At 44.9% G+C, this 24,340-nt stretch overlaps 1 protein-coding gene and 1 pseudogene across 1 annotated transcript in view; both read left to right on the top strand.

Moving 5' to 3' along the window:
* The first annotated feature begins 5,484 nt into the window (after positions 1–5,484).
* LOC143961392 (protein mono-ADP-ribosyltransferase TIPARP-like) overlaps positions 5,485–24,340 on the top strand; it is a 31,478-nt gene continuing 12,622 nt past the window's right edge. The window contains 4 exon segments of the mRNA XM_077470660.1: positions 5,485–6,249; positions 14,307–14,404; positions 14,407–14,477; positions 17,657–17,844. Of these exon segments, the coding sequence (XP_077326786.1) occupies positions 5,837–6,249; positions 14,307–14,404; positions 14,407–14,477; positions 17,657–17,844 (770 nt within the window). The 5' untranslated portion in view covers positions 5,485–5,836.
* On the top strand, positions 10,928–11,018 carry LOC143964638 (U2 spliceosomal RNA; annotated as a pseudogene).

Below are 24,340 nucleotides of genomic sequence, written 5' to 3'. Positions count from 1 at the left end.
TCTGCGCATGCGCGGGACCGGAGCGGGGACGAGGCTTGGTTCGCGCATGCGAGATGCGGGCTTCGCGCATGCGTACTAGCGTTTTAGTGACGAAAATCGTTACGTCATTATGGCGGCAAATTTAAAAACGGAAAACAGCTGGTAGTATCCCTGGGATGTTTGTGAAGCCTGCAGCATCATCCCTGAGCTTTGATTCTTCTGTTTCAAGGTATGTGTCTTTATGGGATCAGTTTGTTCTCTGCCTCCTTGCTGTTTTTCTGTATTTAAATTAGGCTGTTTTTTCTCCAGCCCTGATGGATCCTGTGGATGCCTCACCGCCTGCTAGTGGCCAGCCCCCTCGGAGAAGGTACTTCTGTTTGGGGTTACCTGCCGGGGGGGGGGGGGGGAAGCAGTGGAACATTAGGGAATGTTCCACTAACACTGCTGGTTTGTTCTACAGCCCTTCTAGGTCTACTCAACGACGAAGTGATTCGTCTAAATCCCACCGCCGGCATTCCTCTTCCAGGTCCAGACGACATGATTCTCCTGCGAGAACCAGTCTCCGTAGCCGGGAATCTTCCCGCCCTTCAACAGCTCGCCCAAGACTCGGAGCTGAAGGTGTATGCTGGGGGTGCAAGACGCAGGTTCCTGCTGACAAGTCCCTTTGTGATGACTGTTATATCAAAGCGACAGGTGAAAGGAGCGACTCTGACCAACAGCTAAGGTCTATGGTGGAAAGATTGGTTAAGGACAGTCTTAAGAAGTTTGAAGCCCCCCAGTTGTCTCCCATAGAGTCTCCAAGGTCTCCGGGGAGGGAGGCTCAGGCCCAGGACACTTGGGATTCCTCGTTGCCTAGCCATCCATCTGCTGTCCTTTCAGAAAGTGAATCTGAGGAGGAAGAGTCTGGTTCAGGTTTTGACTTTGCCCTGCTCCCTCCCTTGGTCAAAGCCATTAAGGAAACACTGAACTGGGAAGAGCCGGTAGTGGACCCAGCAAAACAAAGAAAATTTTTCAGACAATTGAGGAAAGAGCGTATTAGCTTCCCCTTCCTCTCAGAACTGGGAGAAGTGATTTCAGACGAATGGAGTAAGGTAGAGAAAAAGAATTCTCTTCTTTCTAAAATTCAGAGACTTTATCCTTTCAAGGAAGATGAGGTTAAGAATTTGGAGTCTCCCCCTCTAGTGGACGCAGCGGTAATGCGATTGGGCAGGCATGTGACCCTTCCCCTGGAAGACACAGTCTCCTTTAAGGACGCTCTGGACAGGAGAATTGATTCCGACCTAAAGCGAATCTACCTTACGGCTGGCATGGCCTGTAAGCCGGCTTTGGCCTTAGCGGCTCTGTCTAGAGCAATGGAGGTTTGGTCCAATAATGTTGATGATTCACTCAGGAATTTTTCTGAAGATCTGGCCAGGAGTTCTCCCATTCAGGAGATGAGATTGGCTTCGGCTTTCCTGGGAGAAGCCTCGATCGACATTATCCGTCTGGTGGCTCGAGTTATGCTCTCATCTGTAACTGCCAAGCGTGCCCTTTGGCTCCGTCCTTGGTTGGCCGATCCTGCCTCTAAGCAGGTTTGGTGTCGTATTCCTTTTGACGGTTCTTCCCTTTTCGGCAATAAGCTGGATAGTGCCATAACTCGAGCCACTGGGGGAAAGTCGGGGTTTCTTCCCCAGGATAGACGCCTGCAGAGTCAAAGAAGATCGTTCCCTAGGAAGGAGGTTCAAGATCGTGCTAGGGAGGCACGCACTTACAGGCCTGGACGAGAATTTTCCAGATCTTGGAGGTCCAGGCAGACATCTCTCAAGAAGTCTGCGAAAAGCAGTTCAATGGGGGAGAAGGAGCCGACTAAGTCCTTTTGAGATCAAGCCCGTCCAGGCTGTCCGGGTAGGAGCACGTTTGTTCCACTTTCGGCACGTTTGGGAGGCCTTGATCCAGGATTTTTGGACCGTCAAGACGGTTTCCTCCGGACACACGTGGACGTTCAGCAGTATACCCAAACTCAAATGTGTTCCCACATCCATTCCAAAATCGGAAGAAAAAAGACAAATTCTTTTAGCTTACATAAAATCTTTATTGGATCAAGGCGCCGCTATTCCTGTTCTAGATGTCCAGCGCGGCAGGGGAATGTATTCACCTCTTTTCCTGGTCCAGAAGAAGAACGGTACATGGAGACCCGTAATAGACCTGACGCATCTAAATCGCTACATAAAAAAGGAAAAGTTCAAGATGGAAACACTTTCCACAATTCAACATTCAGTTCAGCCAGGGGACTGGCTTGTCTCAATAGACCTCAAAGACGCCTATTTTCACGTCCCAGTGGCCACAGAGTTCCAACAGTTCCTTCGTTTTTCCATTGGTCAGTTCTATTTACAGTTTACTTGCCTTCCTTTTGGACTGTCAACCTCCCCTCGCACTTTCTCGAAAGTCCTTCTGGCAGTTGTAGCCTTGTTGAGAATCAGAAAGATCTGGATTCATCATTTTCTAGACGATCTGCTTCTTCTCGCTCAGGACAAGGATTGTCTCTTGAGCCACAGGGATCAAGTCATTGCAACCCTCAAAGAATTCGGTTGGCTCCTAAATTTAGAGAAGAGCCAGTTGGTTCCTACACAGTCTCTCGTGTTCCTCGGCACTCTGTTCAACACGGCAAGAGGTACCATCTCTTTACCCGAGGAGAAGATTGCAGTAATACGAGACAGGATCCACCTAGCTCTCTCCTCATCTCGTCTCAGTGCTCTTCATTGCCTAAAGATCATTGGCACCATGGTGTCTACTATACCGATGGTGAAGTGGGCACAATGGAGGATGCGCCCCTTTCAGGTGGGGTTTCTCCGTCAATGGTCGGGAGAGAAGGCCCAGTCCATCGAAGTTACTCAGACCATGAGAGGTTCCCTCCTTTGGTGGCTTCGTCGGGAGAATCTACTGAATTGTCATTCTCTTCTGCCAATCAAATGGATCTCAGTGACATCAGATGCCAGCAACAAAGGCTGGGGGGCACATTGTCTGTCGGAAGTGGCTCAGGGCATTTGGGACTTTCCCTCTCGGGGAATAGTGTCGAATGTGTTGGAACTACGAGCAGCCTTCCTAGCGCTGTTGGCATTTCCGCATCTGATAGTGGGTGCATCCGTAGTCCTCAGGCTGGACAATACGACTGCGGTCGCATATGTGAGGAAGCAAGGGGGCACCAGAAGTCGGTCTTTGCTGAAGGAAGTGGATCCAATAATGCGTTGGGCCCAGAGGAATCTGTCCAACCTAACAGCAGCCTATGTACCCGGAGTCCTCAATGTCCAGGCGGACTTTCTTTCACGAGTCCACTTGGACAACAACGAGTGGACCCTTCACGAAGAAGTGTTCCAGTGGGTTCTATCCCTGGGAATGTCTCCAGAAGTGGATCTATTCGCCTCTCGTTTCAACAAGAAGCTAACAAGGTTCTATTCAAGGTTCAAGGATCCGCAGGCCTACGGGATAGATGCCCTAACAGAACAATGGCGATTCCACAAGGCATATGCCTTCCCTCCAACACCAATCATCTTCCAATTTCTGAAGAGACTCAGATGGGAAGGAGTAGAAGTATTGGCAATAATTCCGTACTGGCCCAACAGGCCCTGGTTTCCTCTCCTGTCCCTGCTCAGCTTTCGGGACCGGGTTCCTCTTCTGTCCAGGCGGGACCTTCTCTCCCAAGGGTCGGTTCTCCATCCATGTCCGGCTCAGCTCCGGTTGAAGGTCTGGTTCTTGAGAGGGGATGGCTGGAAGCTCTAGGGTGTCCTAAGGAAGCCATTCCCACTCTCCTAAGTGCAAGGAGAAGAAGCACTAATAAAGTGTATGAACGAATCGGGGCCAAGTTCGTTTATTATATGTCCTCCAGAACCAGTTCCTATGTTTCACCCACAGTTCATAATGTGTTGGGGTTCCTGCAATCAGGTCTGGACTTACCGTTATCAGTTAGCTCCCTTCGGGTTCAAGTTTCAGCTATTTCTGCTTTTACAGGGGTTCAGTGGGCCAGCCACGCTCTTATTCAGCAGTTTTTTAAGGGTGCTGTAAGATTGAGACCCCAAAGAAAACCCAGGTTCCCTAAATGGGATCTACCCCTAGTCTTGGACTTCTTTTCTCTGCTCAGTAAGGATCTCTCCATCCGAGAACTTACCTTGAAAACCGCGTTCCTGGTGGCGGTCACCTCAGCGAAACGAGTTTCGGAAATTCAAGCTCTGGGAGTCAAGGAGCCTTTCCTAACCTTTTTTCCGGACAGAGTGGTCCTAGTTCCAATGTTGGGGTCAAACCCTAAGGTCACTTCGGTTTTTCATGATAATCAAGAAATCTCTCTACCCTTATTCAGATCCTCGGATTCCTCAGATATTCATCCTCTTGACGTTGGACGCTCTTTAAAGCTCTACTTGGAAGCTACAGCTCTGTTCCGACAGTCGGACTTCCTGTTCGTTCTGTTCTGTGGGAAGAACAAGGGCACTAGAGCATCAGTCAGGGCAATTGCAGCATGGATAGTTCAAGCGATCCAGTGGGCATACAGAGAAAAGGGCTTGGCTCCTCCTCAGGCGGTGACGGCACATTCGACCAGAAGTCTTTCTACCTCGTGGGCAGCTTCTCGCCATGTGGCTCCTGACGTGATTTGCAGGGCAGCCTCATGGTCTTCCATTCACACCTTTATGTCTCATTATTGTGTTGAGCCAGCGGCTTTATCCTCAGTTGATTTTGGAGTTAAAGTTTTGTCAGTTGACGGTGTCAAATAAATCTTTGTTAAGCAGCATTTCTTGCCCACCCGGGTGTGTCTTGGCGAGTTATTTCCCACACGTAGGCTGCCATGGAGTCTGTCAGGAAAACGGAAAATTTATGTCAAATACTTACCGTAATTTTCCTTTCCTGATGGACTCCATGGCAGCAGGAGTTCCCTCCCAAATGGCTGGAGAAGGATAGTTACCGAACACAGCCTGTGGCAGGAAGCAAAGATTTATGGGAGTGTCGTCCTATAGGGTAATGGAGGCGGGACTAAACCCCACACGTAGGCTGCCATGGAGTCCATCAGGAAAGGAAAATTACGGTAAGTATTTGACATAAATTTTCCGTTTTTTTTATAAAAAAAAAAAAATGTATTCATACATGTCCCCCAGGGCAGTACCCAGACCCCCATACCTTTTTTATGGCCTATTAGTTGCATATAAGCCTTCAAAATGGGTACTTCATTTGGGTTCGCTGTTCGGGTAAGAACACTTGCCCTGTTTGAAGTTCTTCTGCGAACTGAACGGGAGGTGTTTGGTCCATCCCTGCTCCCCATCACTAAACAAGGTCTATTTTCTTATTAGTCCCCTTTTTCATAAGATTCCCTTAGTGAAGAAAATAATGTTTGTTACAAAAAGGCCAAGACCAACTAATCACTTATGTTACCAAATTGACCAAAGTCTTTTTCTTTTTCACAGAAATCAAAGCTCACCCAGCAAGACCCTGCAGCTGATCCAAAGACGCATGGACTTCAGCCTGAAGACTGAGTTATGGTAGGAAAAAAAAAACAGAACCCCAAGAACTCATCTTCTCAAGTGGAAAGAGCCATACCAGATGCTCATTGTCACATCCACTGTGTCCAAGCTTGCTAGCAAAGGTTTCTGGATAAATGGTATCCGCTAAAAGTGATTGTGATAGAGCCAAAGGACAACCCCTCTGCCCTTAAAGAGCTACCCCACCAAACTTAGGAGCATTAGAAAGAAACGCTCTATGCAACTAGCTCACCACAACATTTCCAGAAAAGTTTCTTGGATATGTATCAATATACAATCAAGAGGATGCATCACCCTCTATATATTTAACTCAGAATAAATAGTAGTTCCAAAGTAGGCCGCCAGCTGTTCAATGGGACATGGATCTAATTAAAGGGAAGAGGAGGAAGATATCATCATCAGAAGAGATCATTGGACTGGATCCCATAGAAGAAGAAATAGCTTTAGAAAAATTGGAATTTTGCACTGAGAATACTTTTAGAGCAGTTAACTTGCCCAGTGAGGTCACACTGTATAATGGAGAACTGGTGCCATTAAATTATAATAACTACAATATCCACCTAGACGATGACATAGATATATGTTCAAACTTTTTGATTGGTCAATGCTTTCAGGGTTTGTTGTGCCCAAAGCACCACACTGCATGGCCCTATGTATGGCAGCTGAGGTATAAAGCCACAGTGGGTTGGTTTAACATTGACCTAGGAGCTCAACTGGTCCTGGAGAGGCTATACAGTGACCCAGCTACGTGCCAAGTCACCGGATTCCACCAGTAAGTAGGAGAAGCAAAGAAAAGCAATACATTTTTACATTAATACTGCAAACTTTATTGTCAATTCTACGTAAAGAACCTAGTACAGTGTTTTCTTATCCAGATCTCAAGTGTTTGTGCCAAAAGCCTTTTTAAAATACTGATAGTCTTTACACTGGTACAACATACGCTCTGACTTTGGGAGCACATGACGTGTATAAATGAATGGTTCCCTACGAGAGCCGTCTTAACTGGTCTGACACAAGTCGGTCCGACGTTAAAAAAAGATTCCTGCACTTCTTTGGTCCAACTTCAGCCCATTCAATATCATTGAAGTCAGATCATCATCCTAACTTATCTGACTTTGGCAAACGACTTGTGCGCTGAGGATCTTAAAGGGGGACATCACGCCAAAATTAAATTAAAAAAACGTTGTTCAGCCCCTCCTCTCCAATTCCATACAAGGCCCTTTGGGTCTAGTATGGATCTTGAGGGGAAACCCCACGCCAAAATAAAAAAAAAAAATTGCGTGTGGCCCACACCAAAATCGATTTTAGACCCATATCTGAGCATCCAGCCCGGCAGGTCAGGAAAGGGGGGGGGGGAGGAGGAGCGAGCGTCCCACCTTCCTGTACCCTACCAGGCCACATGCCCTCAACATGGGGTGGTGGGTGCTTTGGGGCAGGGGGGCTTTGCGCACCACACCCACCCCCAAAGCACCGTGTCCCCATGTGGATGGGGACAAGGGCTCTTCCTGAAAAACCCTGGGTGGTGTTTAGATACAGTGCCAATGTATAAGCAGTAAAAAGGGAGTACATACATCCTATCAAAATGGAAAGGTTTGTATTTGAGGCTGACTGAGTGAGGTTGACCAAATCTCAATTATGCTGACATGCTCGACATGTTATGTGGAAATCCACCGCTTCTTCAGGAGCTTTCGTTTGCATTATACGCTGTCTCTGTTCCTTTAATACATTATTATGCAAACAAAAGTTCCTGAAGAAGCAGTGAATTTCCTCAAAACATGTCGAGCTTGTCAGCATAATTGAGATTTGGTAAACTGGAATTACCACCTCTTTCAGTTGCACCTCTTCTGTTTAGATAGACAGAGCTGCTCTCTTAAATTTGTTTGTTTTAAATTTGTTGATGTAAATTCAATAAAACAATATTTGTTTATATACGTGTATCGTAATTGTTACAGCACCATTAAAGTCCACCAGCCTTAAATACAAACTTTTCCAACCTTGGGTGGTGGTTGTGGGGGTCTACGTGCGGGTGGCTTATTGGAATCTGAAAGCCCCTTTAACAAGGGCTCCCCCATATCCCGGCCCTCTCACCCTATGTGAAAGAGTATGGGGTACATAGTACCCCTACTCATTCACCCCAAAAAAAAAAGTGTCAGAAATAAATCAAACCAGTACACAGGTTTTTGACAAAGTCCTTTATTAAAGTAACTCCAACGTGTCTTCTCCCTCCGATCATGTCTTCATCCTTTAGTTCTTCTCGCTGCGCTGCTGTCTTCTTCCGCTGTTTTTTCCTCTGGTGCTTCTCTCTCCGCAGTCTTCTTCCTCGGCGGAGCTAACACTACAGCGGGAGCTAGTGTTGGGAGAAGAACTGGAGGAAGAACCGCAGAGGAAGAAGACAGCGGAGAGAGAAGAACCAGGAGGAAGAACCAATGGAAGAAGACATCAGTGCAGCAAGAAAGAACTGGGGGAAGAATCAGAGGAAGAAGACATCAGTGCAGTGAGAAGACCTGGAGGATGAAGACATCACCGGAGAGAGAAGAACTGGAAGGATAATTAATCGGAGGGAGAGACACATTGGAGCTACTTTAATAAAGGACCTTGTGTACTGGTTTTATTTATTATTGACACATTTTTGGCACCCAACAATGTTGAGGGCATGTGACCTGGTATTGTCCAGGAGGAGGGCGCTTGTCCATGTTGGATCAGTGTGAACCCAGCCTTAAACCGTTGAGATGACTACAATTTAAAAACAAGAAACACAAACACAGACTAATGGGCATAACACATCATGCATTTGAGACTGTCCTTGCCAATTCAGTTTAACTACCTTCCGACCACACACAGTAAATATACTGCGAGTAGGCAGCAGGTACAGGCACCAGGTCTGCTGTTAGAAATTTTGGAGCCCCATGATTTCTAACATACATTTGGTGGAGGGGGGGATTATGGGTTGGGGTTGTTTTTCAAGGGTTGGCCTTGGCCCCTTTGTTCCAGTGAAGGGAACTCTTAAAGTATGTCAGCATACCAAGCCATTTTGGACTATTTCATGCTCCCAACTTTGTGGGAACGGTTTGGGGATGGCCCCTTCCTGTTTCAACATGACTGCGCACCAGTGCACAAAGCAAAGTCCATAAAGACATGGATGAGCGAGTTTGGGGTGGAGCAACTTGACTGGCCTGCACAGAGTCCTAACTTCAACCTGATAGAACACCTTTGGGATGAATTAGAGAGGAGACTGCGAGCCAGGCCTTCTTGTCCACATTAGTGTCTGAACTCAAAAATACGCTTCTGGAAGAATGGCCAAACATTCCCATAGACACACTCCTAAACCTTGTGGACAGCCTTCCCAGAAGAGTTGAAACTGTTATAGCTGCAAAGGGTGGGCCAACTCAATTTTGAACCCTACGGACGCCATTAAAGTTCATATGCGTGTAAAGGCAGGCATCCCAATATTTTTGACAATACAGTATACCAGGGGTGGCCAACCAGACAAAGACCAAGAGCCACATTTTTTACCGAGTTACCGCAGAGAGCCACATCATACGCATGGGCACACATGAACATCACCCCATCCCTTCCTCATACAAACATACTTTTGCTCAGCTGGATTTATTGTAAATGTCACACACTGTTTTAACACTACAAAGACCACAGGCCAGTCATTTTCCTCAAGTCAGTAATCTTCCTTTGAAAGTACATCCATGTGACAGAAGACAGCAGCTCATCTAATTTCCAAAATACAAATTGTCTTATGCCGCGTACACACGGGCGGACTGTATGGCCTACTTAGTCCGTCGAAACACATTTCAGCGGACAGTCCGCTCGTGTGTGGGCTTCAGCGGACTTTTTCAGCGTGCAGTCTGGCGTACTAAGTATTTCGGATTTTTCGAAATTCTGTCCGTCATACTTTGGTTTCAGCGGACAATCCACTCGTCAGTAGGCTAGTTCGACGGACTAAGAATGGCGCATGCTCAGAAAGGATTTACACGGCGGAAGGGTGCATTGCTGTGTATTGGACTTCCTATTTCTAGTCCCGTCGTACGTGCTGTACACGTCATCGCACAAGCTTTCGACGGACTGTTTGTGCATCCGTGTGTGGTCAAGTCCGTTCATTCGAAAGTATGACGGACTGTCCGTCGGATTGTATGACGGACTAAGTAGGCCATACAGTCCGCCCGTGTGTACGCGGCTTTACAAACAGTGAACTGGTCAGGATAACAATAAACAGTTAATGGGTCTTCTAGCCTGAACTAGCAGTAAATTCTTCAAAAAAACATCACAGAAAGCATGCAGCACACACAGAGCGTAGCGTTTTCAAGCAGAAAATCACGCGATTTTGCTGCGTTTTTTACCGCGATTCGTTTTTTGTGCAGGGCAAAAGGTCAATGTTAAAAGAAGAAAAACGCCCAAATCTGCTCAATTCGAGCGACAAAAAAGGGTACGGAACTTGTCTGAGCGTCAGGCGTTTGGCTTCAGGCGACATGGAGTGGAGATGTGAACCATCTCCATTGAGAATACATTTTTTCCCCTCCAGCGTTTTGTAGCTTCAGGCTTCAAGCTACAAAACGCTCAGGTGTGAATGGGGTCTAAGAGCCACATGGAAATGGGCAAAGAGCCGCATGCGGCTCGAGAGCCACGGGTTGGCCACCCCTGCAGTATACACTTATTGTGATTTTTTTTTTTTTTTACCAAAAACATGTAACAGAATACATTTTTGCCTTAATGTATAAATAAATTAGATGTTTTTATTTTATTGGATATGTTTTATAACAGAATGTAGAAAATATCCTTTTTTTTTTTCAAGATCTTTGGTCTTTTTTCCTTTATATGATAAAAGAATAAAACAGTGATCAAATTTCCACAAAAGAAAGCTCTATCTGTGTGAACAAAATGATAAGATCGATTTGGGTACAGTGTTGCATAAAAAAGAAAATAAGCTGCGCTAAAGTGCACTATATAACAAGGCAAAAGCCTACTATGTGAATATGAATAGTGTAACAATACAAACGATTCTATTGTATCTCCAACCAAATGGAAAAAATAAACCAAAATGCATAAACAAATAATGTAAAATTCTTTCTATCCTACCCTTAAGTGGGCAGGAGACCACCTAAGTGAAGAGTGATACAAACAGCGTGTTTTAATTAATTCAATTGGGAAAACACCCCGTGAAACACAAAAAAGTCTCTATAAAAAAATTGATAAACAGAAAAATTGATGAATAGAAAAAAAGTCCTGCTGTAATAGATTACACAAAATCCTCCATAGATGAACAATATTCAATCCACCACCATATGTCTGAATTCACTTCTTACCAGAAATTAATGACCCCCCCAATACAGAGGGTCACAATGAGCATCTAGGTATGTGATTGTCCCCCACTCCAAAGGAATACTTTATTGATCGTCTGGATCACCATTTTCAGGTATAAAAGGCTGGATACATTATCTGCACCCACTTCTCGGCCTTTTGGCTAAGATCAAGTGTAGTATCTGTTCTTATCAGTTACCGGGAGGTGGCGCTTGCTTCCGTCCCTGTCTCTACGGCGAGGTGGAGCAGGGTTGGCGGTTGCTATGCAAAGCCTGCTGGTGTAAAGGTGACCTGGAGCGGTTCGTAGCCGAAAGGGAAGCCTTCTGATGGGGACGGAGAACCGCTTGGTCGAAGCCAGGGGAGGGGACCCTGGCCTTTTGGCCTGGATTGTGGCAGCTTTAGCTCCGGTCAGTCTTTCGGGATTGGAACGTTTGTTCCCCTCTAGAGGGGGGGGGGGAGCGGCCAGTACGTCCCGAATATAATTAGGGGGAGTGATGTGCGACCTGAAGTATCCGGGTCTCACTAAGCTCCTGGATCTCCATATCTTCCTGACTAGGGTGGGGGCTGTTGTGGTCTGGGTTGGGGGCCAGGGACGCTTCTGTGAGAAAGCCCATGGTGATGTGCCCCTGGAGTGGCAGTCCAGGGGTGCCTTCTTTCACTGTGCGTCCTGCACTTTGATTTAGGCACCTAGGTCACGTCACCAGATACACGCTTTTTTACACCTGCCTCTAGGGCCCGGCCTTTTGGCTAGGACCAGAGGAATTTTTGATTCCTGGCCGGAGGGCCGGTCATTGTATTACACAATGGCCACCTTTTTCACTCACTCCTTCACTATCCCTTTCCTCACTTTTTTTTTGATTGTATGTATTGTCACTGTTTGTCACTGCACGTTTGATGAGTAGGGTGTCGGTCCTCGGACCAATCCTGAAAGTCTCTGGGAGAGCGGACATAGGCCTTTTGGCTTGGTCCAATCTCCATGAGGGGGGGTCTTCCTTCGGCGAAGCCCCCACAGTACCAAGTACCTAGGAGGTTCTGTTTCGGCAGTCCTCCCGGGGAAAGGAGGGCTTCCGGTTTTGTCCGGGGCCCACATGTTGAGTCTGGTACCTCAGTCCCTGTCTGGAGCCTAACGCTCCGGGGGATCAGGGTATGGTCCTTCTTTTGGAGGACATCAGACACCCGTCTGCACTTTTTAGTGTGTCACTCTTTATGTGTGTGCACTTTTTTTATGCACCGGGTGGAAGTTTTTTGGGTGTGTTTGCACGCCATGGGCTTTTTGAATAGAAAAAAAAAATCTGCACCCACTTCCAGCGTAAATTTTGCAGAAGGTACGCCCCTTTCCGCAGAATCTACGCCCCTTTCCGAAAGTCCCCCGCTGCCTGCTGGGAAACACACGGATCCCAGAGACAGCGGGGACCATCCTTATTGCGCAGCGCGACTCGCGCATGCGCAGTAGGGAACCGGGAAATGACCACTTCCTGATTCCCATACCCAAGATGGCGGCGGCAGCACCCGAGAGACGATTGAGAGATCGGCTTCGGGTGCTGACATCGCGGGCGTGCTGGGTGGGTAAGTGTCACTATTTTAAAAGTCAGCAGCTGCAGTATTTGTAGCTGCTGGCTTTTAAAAAAAAAAAAAAAAACGGCGGAACTCCCGGCGGACTCCCGCTTTAAGGGTTTTTTACATTATTTGTTTATGCATTTTGGTTTATTTTTTCCATTTGGTTGGAGATACAATAGAATCGTTTGTATTGTTACACTATTCATATTCACATAGTAGGCTTTTGCCTTATTATTGAGGTCTCTGGTCTTCTGATGACTCTGCTGTGCCCCCTCTTTTTCTTCCTCCTCATCCTCCTCTCCTTGTTTCTTAGCAATTTCGTTTATACCACTGGTTTTCCCACTTTTAGATTTCTTACTATTTGAGGTCTCATTGCTGCCTTTCTTTGTACTGCCTTTAGGGCAACCACCTGGACGTTTTGTGTGGTGGTGGAAAAACCACTTGGCTCTTGCATTAGTTTGTGCTTGTGGCCTCTTCCATAGACGACCTCTACCGTACTTCTCAGTCTCCTCTGTGGAAGCCCTCTTTGCTGCTGCCTTATCTTTTGAGTCACTCATATTGAAATAACCCCTCATTTTTTTCCTGTAGGAATGGACAATTACCCCCTTCCCTTTCCCGCTGCTATATTTTTACTACCAGCCCAGGCTAAAGGCTTGGGGGGGCGTATTTGTATTCCACAGATGTCATCTGGTGGGAGGGGACTACAATTAATAGGGAACAAAGGCGTGGCCACTTAACCCTTCCAGCCCAGCATATTGTTAGCGCCCTGTTCTCCCTTTCCGTGAGCTACATCCAGGGCTGGTGCAAGAATTTTTGGCACCCTAATCGAAAACCTAATTTTGCCGCCCCCCCCCCCACTGGCTCCACCCCTGACTCCACTCTCTTTGACCTGCCCATGTATACCCCACCTTTTTAATGAAGTGCACATCAAATTCAGCCTCACCAGTGCCCATCAAATGCAGCCTCACCAGCACCCCTCAATTCAGCCTCACCAGTGTCCATCAAATGCAGCCTACCAGCGTTCCTCAATGCAGTCTCACCAGTGTCCATCAAATGCAGCCTCACCAGCACACATCAAATGCAGCCTACCAGCGCCCCTCAATTCAGCATCACCAGTGTCCATAAAATGCAGCCTCACCAGCACCCCTTAATGCAGCCTGCCAGCGCCCCTCAATGCAGCCTCACCAGTTTCCATCAAATGCAGCCTCACCAACACACATCAAATGCAGCCTACCAGCGCCCCTCAATGCAGCCTCAACAGTGTTCATCAAATGCAGCCTCACCAGTGCCCATCAAATGCAGTCTCGCCAGCGCCCATCAATGCAGCCTCACCAACACCCATCAATGAATGTTTGCTGGCTTCCATTCATTTAGGAGTCGGGACCCAGACACAGTCCTCCGCTGCGCCTCTGACACTATGTGTGAATGGAGCGGCGGCTGCCTGCTGATGCAGAGACTTAGTTGCTTGCTGCAGAGAGTAGAGAGTAGGAACACCAGTGTCCGGGCACCCTAGGCAGCACCTAGGGTCTCGTGGAAGCACCGGCCCTGGCTACATCCTCCTATGATAGAGGCCAGACTGCTTGCAATTTCTTTTTAATGCTGTTTGTGTATATCTACTGGGGAGATTTACCTTCACTTCCTGACTTATTGACCACCATCAGTGGGACAGAAAGTGAGGGTCATTCAATAGGGGCATAGAAGATAAACTAAAAAAAATTTTTTTATTGCGGCCTGTGTCCTTGTTGGGATGATGCACAAGGACACAGGCCTAAAATAAAAAAAATAAAAAATTTGCTCATTGAGGGAGGGGAATGAAAGCACGGAAGGCAAAAAAAGAAGCAGATTAAATTTCAGTTTTATAGCTTTTATATGATTATACGATTGGGATCACATCTACTTTTTACTTTGATTTAATTTTTGTCTGCTCTCTTGTCAATCTCACGCTGATCTTCTTTCTCCTAGCAGTGGGTTTGAAATGCCAATTCTAAGTGACGTCACCACCATGTCCATCCAAAACAGCCAAGCGTTTGATCGTATCCGACGTCTCTCTACCTCAGCCTGTCCCACACCGAGTTCCACACTAACTACAAATATTACTATGAAGAAGGAGAGAACAAATGGGTGGAATATAGTCCGGTAAGGGAGACTGGAAAATGGTTAAAAATGGTTGTAAAGGCTGAATGTTTTTTTACCTACATGCATTCTATATACCTTCTGTGTGTAGCATCAACCCCAGACTCCCCCAATACTTACCTGAGACCCATCTCTATCCAGGAATGTACACAAGAGCAATTTCTCTCCTGGATCTCTTCCTCCTAATTGGCTGAGACACAGCAGTGGGTGCCATTGGCTTTTGCTACTGTCAATTGTGGCCAGTGAGAAGGGAGTGGGGACGCTCTTTGTGTGTCTTATGGACTCCCAGAGCCCGTTCTATAGTGAGCTGCACACATGAGTGCTCCCATAGCAAGCAGCTTGCTATGGGGCCACTCGGTAACAAGGAGGGGCCAGGAGCGCCTGCGGGGGACACGAGAAGAGGAGGATTGGGGCTGCTCTGTGCAAAAACCATTACAAAGAGCAGGTGAGTATAACATTTTTGTTAACCCCCAGCACTGATGTCAGTGGATACAGTAATAATAACCCCCAGCACTGATGTCAGTGGATACAGTAATAATAACCCCCAGCACTGATGTCAGTGGATACAGTAATAATAACCCCCAGCACTGATGTCAGTGGATACAGTAATAATAACCCCCAGCACTGATGTCAGTGGATACACTAATAATAACCCTCAGCACTGATGTCAGTGGATACAGTAATAATAACACTCAGCACTGATGTCAGTGGATACAGTAATAATAACACTCAGAACTGATGTCAGTGGATACAGTAATAATAACACTCAGAACTGATGTCAGTGGATACAGTAATAATAACCCCCAGCACTGATGTCAGTGGATACAGTAATAATAACCCCCAGCACCGATGTCAGTGGATACAGTAATAATAACCCCCAGCACCGATGTCAGTGGATACAGTAATAATAACCCCCAGCACTGATGTCAGTGGATACAGTAATAATAACCCCCAGCATTGGTGTCAGTACTAATAAAATGACCACACATTGGTTGTCAGTGGCAGTGAAAGGTACACCCCTCATCCCTATCCTGCATTGGTGGTCAGTGACAGTGAAATTTAACCACACTCACCCTAAATTGATAGTCAATGGCAGTGAAAGTTAAGCCTCCCCCACACTGGTGGTCATGGCAGTTAACTCTCCCATTCCCCCTATATTTTTGGTCATGGCGGTCAAAATGTTAACCCCCCCCGTATTGGTGGTCGTGACAGTGAAAGTGTTAACCCCCCTCTCCCATCCTCCCTGTATTCATGTTCAAGACAGTAATATTTTACCACCTGTACTTTGGTGGTCCTGGCAGGGTAAGTTAACCCCCCCATTTTGATGGGCATGCCAGTGACAGTGTTACCACTCCCCATCCTCTATTATGGCAGTCATGGCAATTAAAGTGTTAACCCCTCCATCCCTTCCCAGTATTGGTGGCCATGGCAGTGAAAGTGTTAACCCCACCTCCCATCTCTGTATTGGTGGTCATGGCAGTATAGGTGTTAACAACCACCCCCATATTGGTGGTCATGGCAGAAAAAGGTGTTAACCCCCCCCCCCCCCCTCCTGTATTGTTGAAAATGTTAACGCCTACTCCATTGGTGATCAGTTAGCCCTCACATGCTCCCATGCCACTATCTCTCCCTCTTCCCAGGACGGGGCTTTACCCGGCTTCATATGCATCGCTGTATTGTTCTAAGATGTACTCCATCGGCACCCCCAGAACTGGGGCCAAGCTGTCACCTTTAACTCACAGTTAACTTTTGATGATGGGAAGCTGGTAGCAATAGGCTCCCGATGACATCAGCACTCTTCAGCCAATAACAGTCCTGCATGATCAGAAGCCCCTGCTAACGGCCTCTGGCATTACAGCCCAATTAAAGGCCCACGATTTTTGAAACCTTCTATTAATGAGTTTCCAAGTTTACCCTGTTGCTGCCTGTGTAACACATATGTGCAGCAGAAAAGGGGCCGGCTTTAATGTCCAAACGCCAAAAGGTGGCTGATGTTTCTGTGCTGTGAATGCGTTTAAAAGCTGATGGCCCCACTAAAGATTAGTAGCCAGTGTCAGAAATATTGAGACACTTGCCTTTACACATACACATGAACTTTAATGGCATCCCAGTCTTAGTCCGTAGGGTTCAATATTGAGTTGGCCCACACTTTGCAGCTAAAACAGCTTCAACTCTTCTGGGAAGGCTTTCCACAAGGTTTAGGAGTATCTATGGGAATGTTTGACCATTCTTCCAGAACCGCATTTGTGAAGTCAGGCACTGATGTGGACAAGAAGGCCTGGCTCGCAGTCTCCACTCTAATTCATCCCAAAGATGTTCTATCGGGTTGAGGTTAGGACTCTGTGCAGGCCAGTCAAGTTTCACCACTCCAAACCCGCTCATCCATGTCTTTATGAACCTTGCTTTGTGCACTGGTGCGCAGTCATGTTTGAACAGGAAGGGGCCGTCCCCAAACTGTTACCACAAGGTTGGGAGCATGAAATTGTCCAAAAATGTCTTGGTATGCTGACGTCTTAAGAGTTCCTTTCACTGGAACTAAGGGGTCAAGCCCAACTCCTGAAAAAACAACCCCACACCATAATCCCCCCACTCCACCAAATGTTTTGGACCAGTGCACAAAGCAAAACCTTGTGGGCAGCCTTCCCAGAAGAGTTGAAGCTGTTATAGCTGTAAAGGGTGGGCCAACTCAATATTGAACCCTATGGACTAAGACTGGAATACCATTAAAGTTCATGTTTGTGTAAAGGCAGGCGTCACAATACTTTTGGTAATCTAGTGTATATACAATGCTGCATTGTTCTAGAATGTGCTCCATCAGCACTCCTAGAACCATGACCAACTTGTCTCCAACTTACAGACAACTTTCAACAATGGGGAGGACACAGGATGGGCTACTGATGATGTCAGCACTAATCAAAAGACCCTGCTACTGGCCTTGGGCATCACAACAAACTTAAATGCCCAGCTTCAGACGTCTACAACTGGTTAAGGCGGCTAATGTTTAATGCTTACATTTTGGTACAGCAAATCGTTAAATAAGAAGTGCAACTGTGAAAATTAAAAATATTATTAAAAGATTATATTAAATAAAAGAATGAAAAGCTCATTTAAATATCGTGAACATAAAAAAATTACTGGGATTTGGTTGAGCGTTTTTTTTTTTTTTCACTGTTTCCATGCAGGAGTTTGTGAAATGCATAGAAGAAGGCCTCCGGGAGCATCAAGAAGAGGTCTTTTGCAAAAACGCCCAGTTTGTTTATTCCCTTCACCTGGTCAACATGGTGCAAACTAACATGGATACCAAAACCAAGAGGAGGATGAGAAAACGGCCAGTGTTCCAATCTCCCATCGTAATCGGTCATAAGCTGCGGTAAGAGGATCACACATGATGTAGCAGACTTCACTAAAGTATATAGTGGTGATGAACAACAAAGAGAAATATTAAATTCTCAATAGCATTGCCAGCTAGGGATGAGCCAAACACCCTCCCGGTTCGGTTCGCACCAGAACTTTTGTGCGAACTTTAGAACCCCATTGAAGTCTATGGGACTCAAACGTTCAAAATAAAAAGTGCTAATTTTAATGGCTAATATGCAAAATATTGTCCTAAAAAGTGTTTGCAGACCTGGCTCCTGCCCCAGGGGACATGGGTCAATGCCTAAATTTTTTTTAAATGGCTGTTTTTTCAGGAGCACTGATTTTAATGACGATTAAAGTGAAAAAAAAGTGAAATATTCCTTTAAATGTCATGCCTGGGGGGTGTCTATAGTATGCCTGTGAAGTGCCATATGTTTCCCATGTTTATTTCACAAAATGACATTTAGCGTAAAAAAATAATTTAAAACTGCTTGCGGTTTTAATGTAATATCTGGTTCCGGCAATACAGATGAAAATCATTGAGAAAAATGGCATGGGTAGCCCCCCTGCCAATTACCAGCCCCTTTGGGTCTTGTACGGATATTAAGGGGAACCCCGTACCCAAATAAAAAAAAAGAAAGGGGTGGGGCTCCCAGGCCCTATATACTCAGAACAGCAGTATACAGGCGTTGCAAACAAGACAGGGACTGTGTAGGTTTGTTGTGTTAAGTAGAATCTGTTTGTAATTTTGAACTGGTACATTTTTAAAGTGTAGCTCCAGTCAAAAAATCTATTTTTAAGCTTTTTTTAACCCGTCCATAGGGACGGGTTATCATCCCTGTATAATGTTTTTGGCCGTCCGCCTTTTTTCATCTCACTTCCTGTTGTCTCCTTCCGTTTGCAAGTAGGATTTTGTAAAAAACAGTGTAGCGCTTATTTGTTTTTACCACATTACAATGTGACCAATGTAATCAATATATGTATTGGACTGTGCAAAAAAAAAATAAAAAAAAAAAAAAAAAAAACATTTAAACACTCATTGCTAAGTATGTAAAGCTAGAATGTCCAAACAAATATATGAAAAAATATATCCAAAAATGGAAAAACAGCATGGAAACAAGTGAAGAGTTCTCCAAATTTTCAGATTTTCTGTGTGTGATACGATGAAGTGAAAAATAGTCCTACACCTTCTCCAAGGAATGATCACACAATCACCGCGTGAACCCTCCACCACATAAAATGGGGGCTTACCAGATTTAATAGATCCTACTCAAAATTATATTTGGAGGATCATATATGCTTGTAGATATACATAGGCTATTTTTGGGGTGTTGTCCTTTTCTGGAAGACTTTCAAGTGTGGCTATTTCCTCTGCGGTGTGTCTCCATCCACATAAATCATCATAGGTAATGGGATAGATATAGAGGAAGAAAGCAGGGACCACAATAGTGTAACTCCATTTTTCGTTTCAAGTAATTTAATAAAAAATTATCAAACTCACGTGTACAAAGAACATAAGCGCTTTTTCAATAAAATCTCAGGCTGCAGTGAAGTCCCGACGCGTTTCGTCTTAAGCAGACATCATCTGGGGTACAACTTCAAGGCAGCCCTCCAGTTTATATAGCCAGACCCCTATTCAGGCCTGGATTTCCTCCATCAGTGTCACCACACATCACTTCCGGTATCCAACATGGCAGCCGGCGTGCGTTTCACGCCTCTTTTTAATAATGTGAAGGGTCTAGTCAAACAACTGGTACGTCCCATACTCTTATGTATATTGGACGAATCGCTTCCGTGTATCTAAACAACAAAAGCGAACGTCCTAACGTACGCCAGCAACGTCCAAATGGAACGCAGGCATAAACACTGAAATGTTCAGCCGATCTTTTAACCTCAGCGGAAGTAAAATAAACGTGACCCCCCCGCGTATCTCACGAACGGAAGTGGTCAGCCTGGAACGCACCAACCTTATCCAATGGAGTGCGAACATGGGTCAACATCCCGGCGCCATAACGTCACTTCCGTGTCCCCGTACTCAAAACATAAATAGACGTGTAAAAAAACGCCATCTCTAAGGTGATATACAGATCGGTGCAAAAACAAATCTCTTATATATATTAAATAGGGAAAATATAGAGTATATACTCTGAGCTGAGGGATATATCTAGTAGGAAAAATTGGTAAAAAATAGATAAAAAATATATATAAATGAAAAACATTAAACATTCGGACGCTGCATCCAATAGGAACACAGTGCCTATAATCGCATATTAGCTTGTATAGCCATATTTCACAGGAAAAGTAAATTAAGAAGGCAAATTTCGAAGAAAATGTTTTTTCCAGTAATTTTACCCAAAGAAGTTGTTAAAATCTACCTAAAGGTATTACCGGAAAAATGAATAGAAAAATATGACCGAATCCAATCGGATAGGCGATTATTACATCGTAACACTCTTATATAAACGATGGCCTACGCAAAAAAGGGGTTTTTTAATCGAATTTTAAAAATTGAAAAAAAGTTAAAAATATATAAAAACTAGTAAAATTAAATATAGTCATAAGTTTTGAGGTGTATATATATATGCTCAAATATGGCGCTCTATTGATATAATGGCCTAATCAAAAGGAGACCGAAAGTAATATGTGCTGACATATTAGGTGGACCAAACCCAAGTCACCTTTAACCATCTACGAGTACGCACAAAGTACATTTTCCCCACATATTTCTACCGTATATACCAAAAAAGGAGGAGAAAAATAAAATAAAATAAAGATATAGATAAAAGAGATGGACAAACCTCAACTATCATCAATGAATGCATCCATATTGCACACCAAGTCCAAACCAAACGGGGAGTGGGACCCAACGCCATGCATCAACCATGGTCGATGAATGCATTGATGTCCCACTCCACGTTTAGACCAAACGGGGAGTAGGACTTGATAGTGTATATCCAATACGTCTCTAACTTGGATACGCCCCTGGTCATGGCACCCCCCCTCCAGGGTGGCGTATACTTATCAATAATCAAAAACTCTGTTCCTGTAGGATCACTGTTGTGACACTGCTTATAGTGTCTAGGGACAGTGTGTTTTGAATCTTTACTTTTGATAAGAGATATATGTTCGCCTACCCTGATTGCAAATGTCCTGATTGTCCTTCCTACATATTGCTTGCCACATGGGCAGGTGATTAAATATACCACATACTTGGTATCACAGGTGCAAAAGGGCTTAATACTGTGTGTCTTATTAGTGGTTGTAGAAGTAAATTCAGTGGCCTTACGTCTCCCCAAGGTATTGTATCTACATACACTGCACTTTTTACAAGGGTAGAAACCCGTCATGTTGTGGAAAAAGGATGGATGATTAGGTGGATCTAGGATATTGGGGGCTATACTATTCTGTAGGGATGGAACTCCCCTGAAAAGTATCTTGGCTTGTTCGGGTAGCTTGGGGCCCAACACAGAATCACTTTTTAGTATACTCCAATGTTTGTTTATAATAGACTTGATCTGTCTATGCTGTGATGAAAACGTTGTTAACATAGACCATCTATAAGTATCATCAGGTACATTTTGTGTTTTCTCAGCAATGAGGTCCTCTCTATTGATTTCCGCAGCTTTACATATTTCCCTATCCAAAATTGCTCTATCATACCCCTTATCTTCAAATTTCTGCCTAAGGTTTTTAGCTTGTATTCTGAATGTCTCTAGATCTGTACAGTTCCTCCGAAGACGTAGAAACTGGCTTCGTGGAACGGAATTAAGCCACGCTCTGTGGTGGCAGCTATCTAGGGGAATGAAGCTGTTCCGATCTGTTTCCTTGAAATGTGTTTTGAACACAAATTTATTGTTTACTATTTCAATTTCTAGATCCAAAAAGTTGATCTTAGAGGTACTCATCTCTAATGATAATAAAATACCCCTATCATTGTGGTTCAAAATATCAAAAAATTCTCTTAGCGATTCAGGTGTGCCATTCCATAGGAGGAGGATGTCGTCTATGTATCTTGCCCATAAAGCCAACGAAGGGTTATGGTGGGCATAGACGACATCCTCCTCCCACTTTGCCATAAATAAATTGGCAAGACTGGGGGCAAATTTGGCCCCCATTGCTACACCTCTCTGCTGTGAGTAGTAATTCCCATTAAACCAAAAATAATTATGCTCGGTTGCAAACTCGAGCAGTTCAATAAGGTAGTCACGTTGAAATGACGCTAGAGAATCTTCTTGATCCAAAAAATAGCGGACAGCTTCTATACCCCTTCTATGTGGAATGCAAGTATATAAAGAAGCCACATCTGCTGTGGCGATAATGCATTCATCCTGGGGAGTTATATTTGCCAATTTCCTAATTGTCGCTCCTGTATCCTTAAGATACGAAGGAGTTTTTTTCAATAAAGGTTGCAGGTCAAAATCTATATATCGACCTATACGTGAGGTGATAGAATTGATACCACTCACTATAGGCCTGCCGGGGGGGTTAATCGCATCTTTATGAATCTTTGGCAGATAATATATAGTGGGAATTCTTGGAGCAATAGGGATCAAAAACGATTTTTCTTTCTTATTCAAAATTTTCGAGTCATATCCCTTCTCGACAAGGCTCTTAAGTTGTCTTTTGTAAAGACTTGTGGGATTGTTAGGGAGTAATTTATATGTCCCCGGTTCTTCTAGTATCCTGCACATTTCAGCCTTATACTGTTCTTTGTCCAGAATAACAATCCCACCCCCTTTGTCAGCAGGGCGCACGACTACCTCCTTTTGTTCACACAAAGAATTAAAACCGGCCTGTGAGAGGGTGGACCTATTCACATGTTTAATAGGAAGTTTCTCCAGGTCACCGAGTACAAGGTCCTTAAAATTTTTTACCGCCGGAGCTATAGGTACAGGGGGTACAAATAAAGACGGGTTAGATAATCCTGAATGTACAGTGCCAAACGTGGCTACTGTATACCCTGTTCTAAATGGATTGGTTGTCAGATATCTTTGAACATTAATTTTCCTAATAAATTTGTGTACATCTATGAAGGTGTTAAATTTATTAAGACGTTTGGGGGGTGCATATTTTAATCCCTTATCCAATACAGATAACTCTGCTTGAGAAAAAGTTTTTTTACTTAGATTGAAAACACCCTTTCCTATCAAACTCGCCTTCTTTTTCCTCCGTTGTAGTCGTTTCCCCCCTCTGCACCCTCTCTTAGATCCTGGCCTCTTTTTTTGGTATATGGATCCTCGCAAAAATCCTGATTTCTAAAATTACTATTGGGTGGATTGTATGTGGATGGTGTATAGGCATTGTTTCTAATTTCATTGTCTCTCTGATCTCTTAGTGGAGAAAACCTGTTATATGTAGAAATTGGAGCTACATTATGATTTTGAGACCCCACATAATACGAATTCGGGGGGGCACGTCTAGGTGACGGAGAGTAATATGATGTCTCATTGTAATCTCTAAGATGGTAATCGTCGCGGTTGAAGGGACGTCCTCGATTGGACCCCCTTCCACCTCTTTTCCCCCGATGATTACCTCTCCCCCTCTGTGGCCTATTGGGAGTATGGGGATTAAAATGTTGTACTGTGTACTGAGAGGGTGGTAAGCCCTCATCATACGTTTGCAAGTAGGAGACATTTGTAAGTTGGATGTTTGAAAGTAGGGGCCTGCCCTATATGCTCTGCAGAAATGGGGGCCTAAGGTGTTGGTGTTGCAACAACACTGTAAGCCCTCAAAGTGACTCTTGGTGGGTGCTGGAGCGCCCTGCTGTGAACGATTATATCAAGAATTGTAATTACATGCCATTGTTGAACAGTGGTAGAAAAATTGGGCCTTTGGTGGTTGCGGTGTTGGTGCCACAACACTATAAGTCCTCACAGTTACTCTCGGTGGGGGCGCAGGAACGGGCCCTGCTGTGAAATATTATACCAAGAATTGTAATTATATGCCCCTGTGAAATAGGGTCAGAAAAATTGGGCTTTAGGCGCTGGTGCCACGACACTGCAACCTCTCCCATATACTCTAGTTGGAGTGCAGGAATAAGCCCTGCTGAAAAGCATTGCATCAAAAATTGTATTACATGCCCCTGATAAACAAGGGCTGAACAATTGGGCCTTAGGCACTGGTGCTGGTGCCATAAAACTGCAACCTCTCCCATATACTCTAGTTGGAGTGCAGGAATGAGCCCTGCTGCATAGCATTGCATCAAAAATTTTAATTACATGCCCTTGTTAAACAGGGGCTGAAAAATTGGACTGGTGGCATCACCCAGAACCAAAAGTGTTCTTCCAAGATATCAGCAGGATCATTGAGGAGGAAGAGGATAACAAAAAATAACAGGACAGTCATTTAACATCAGCATAGGCAGTCTTGAAGGGATGTGACATTTCAAAAAAAATTATTCGGTTACATCAGCTTCAGGTGCTTGGTAGCTGGTGGTGATCCAAGACTGATTCATCTTTATGAAGGTCAGTCGATCAACCGAGGCGGTGGACAGACGCACCAGCAGCACT

The sequence above is a fragment of the Lithobates pipiens genome, unplaced genomic scaffold, assembly GCF_037356315.1.
Source record: "Lithobates pipiens isolate NorthernLeopardFrog02 unplaced genomic scaffold, aLitPip1_a1.2 Scaffold_8, whole genome shotgun sequence".
Taxonomy (NCBI): Eukaryota; Metazoa; Chordata; class Amphibia; order Anura; family Ranidae; genus Lithobates; species Lithobates pipiens.
Note: the sequence above shows the minus strand (reverse complement) of the source record. Positions and strands in the feature narration are given on the sequence as shown.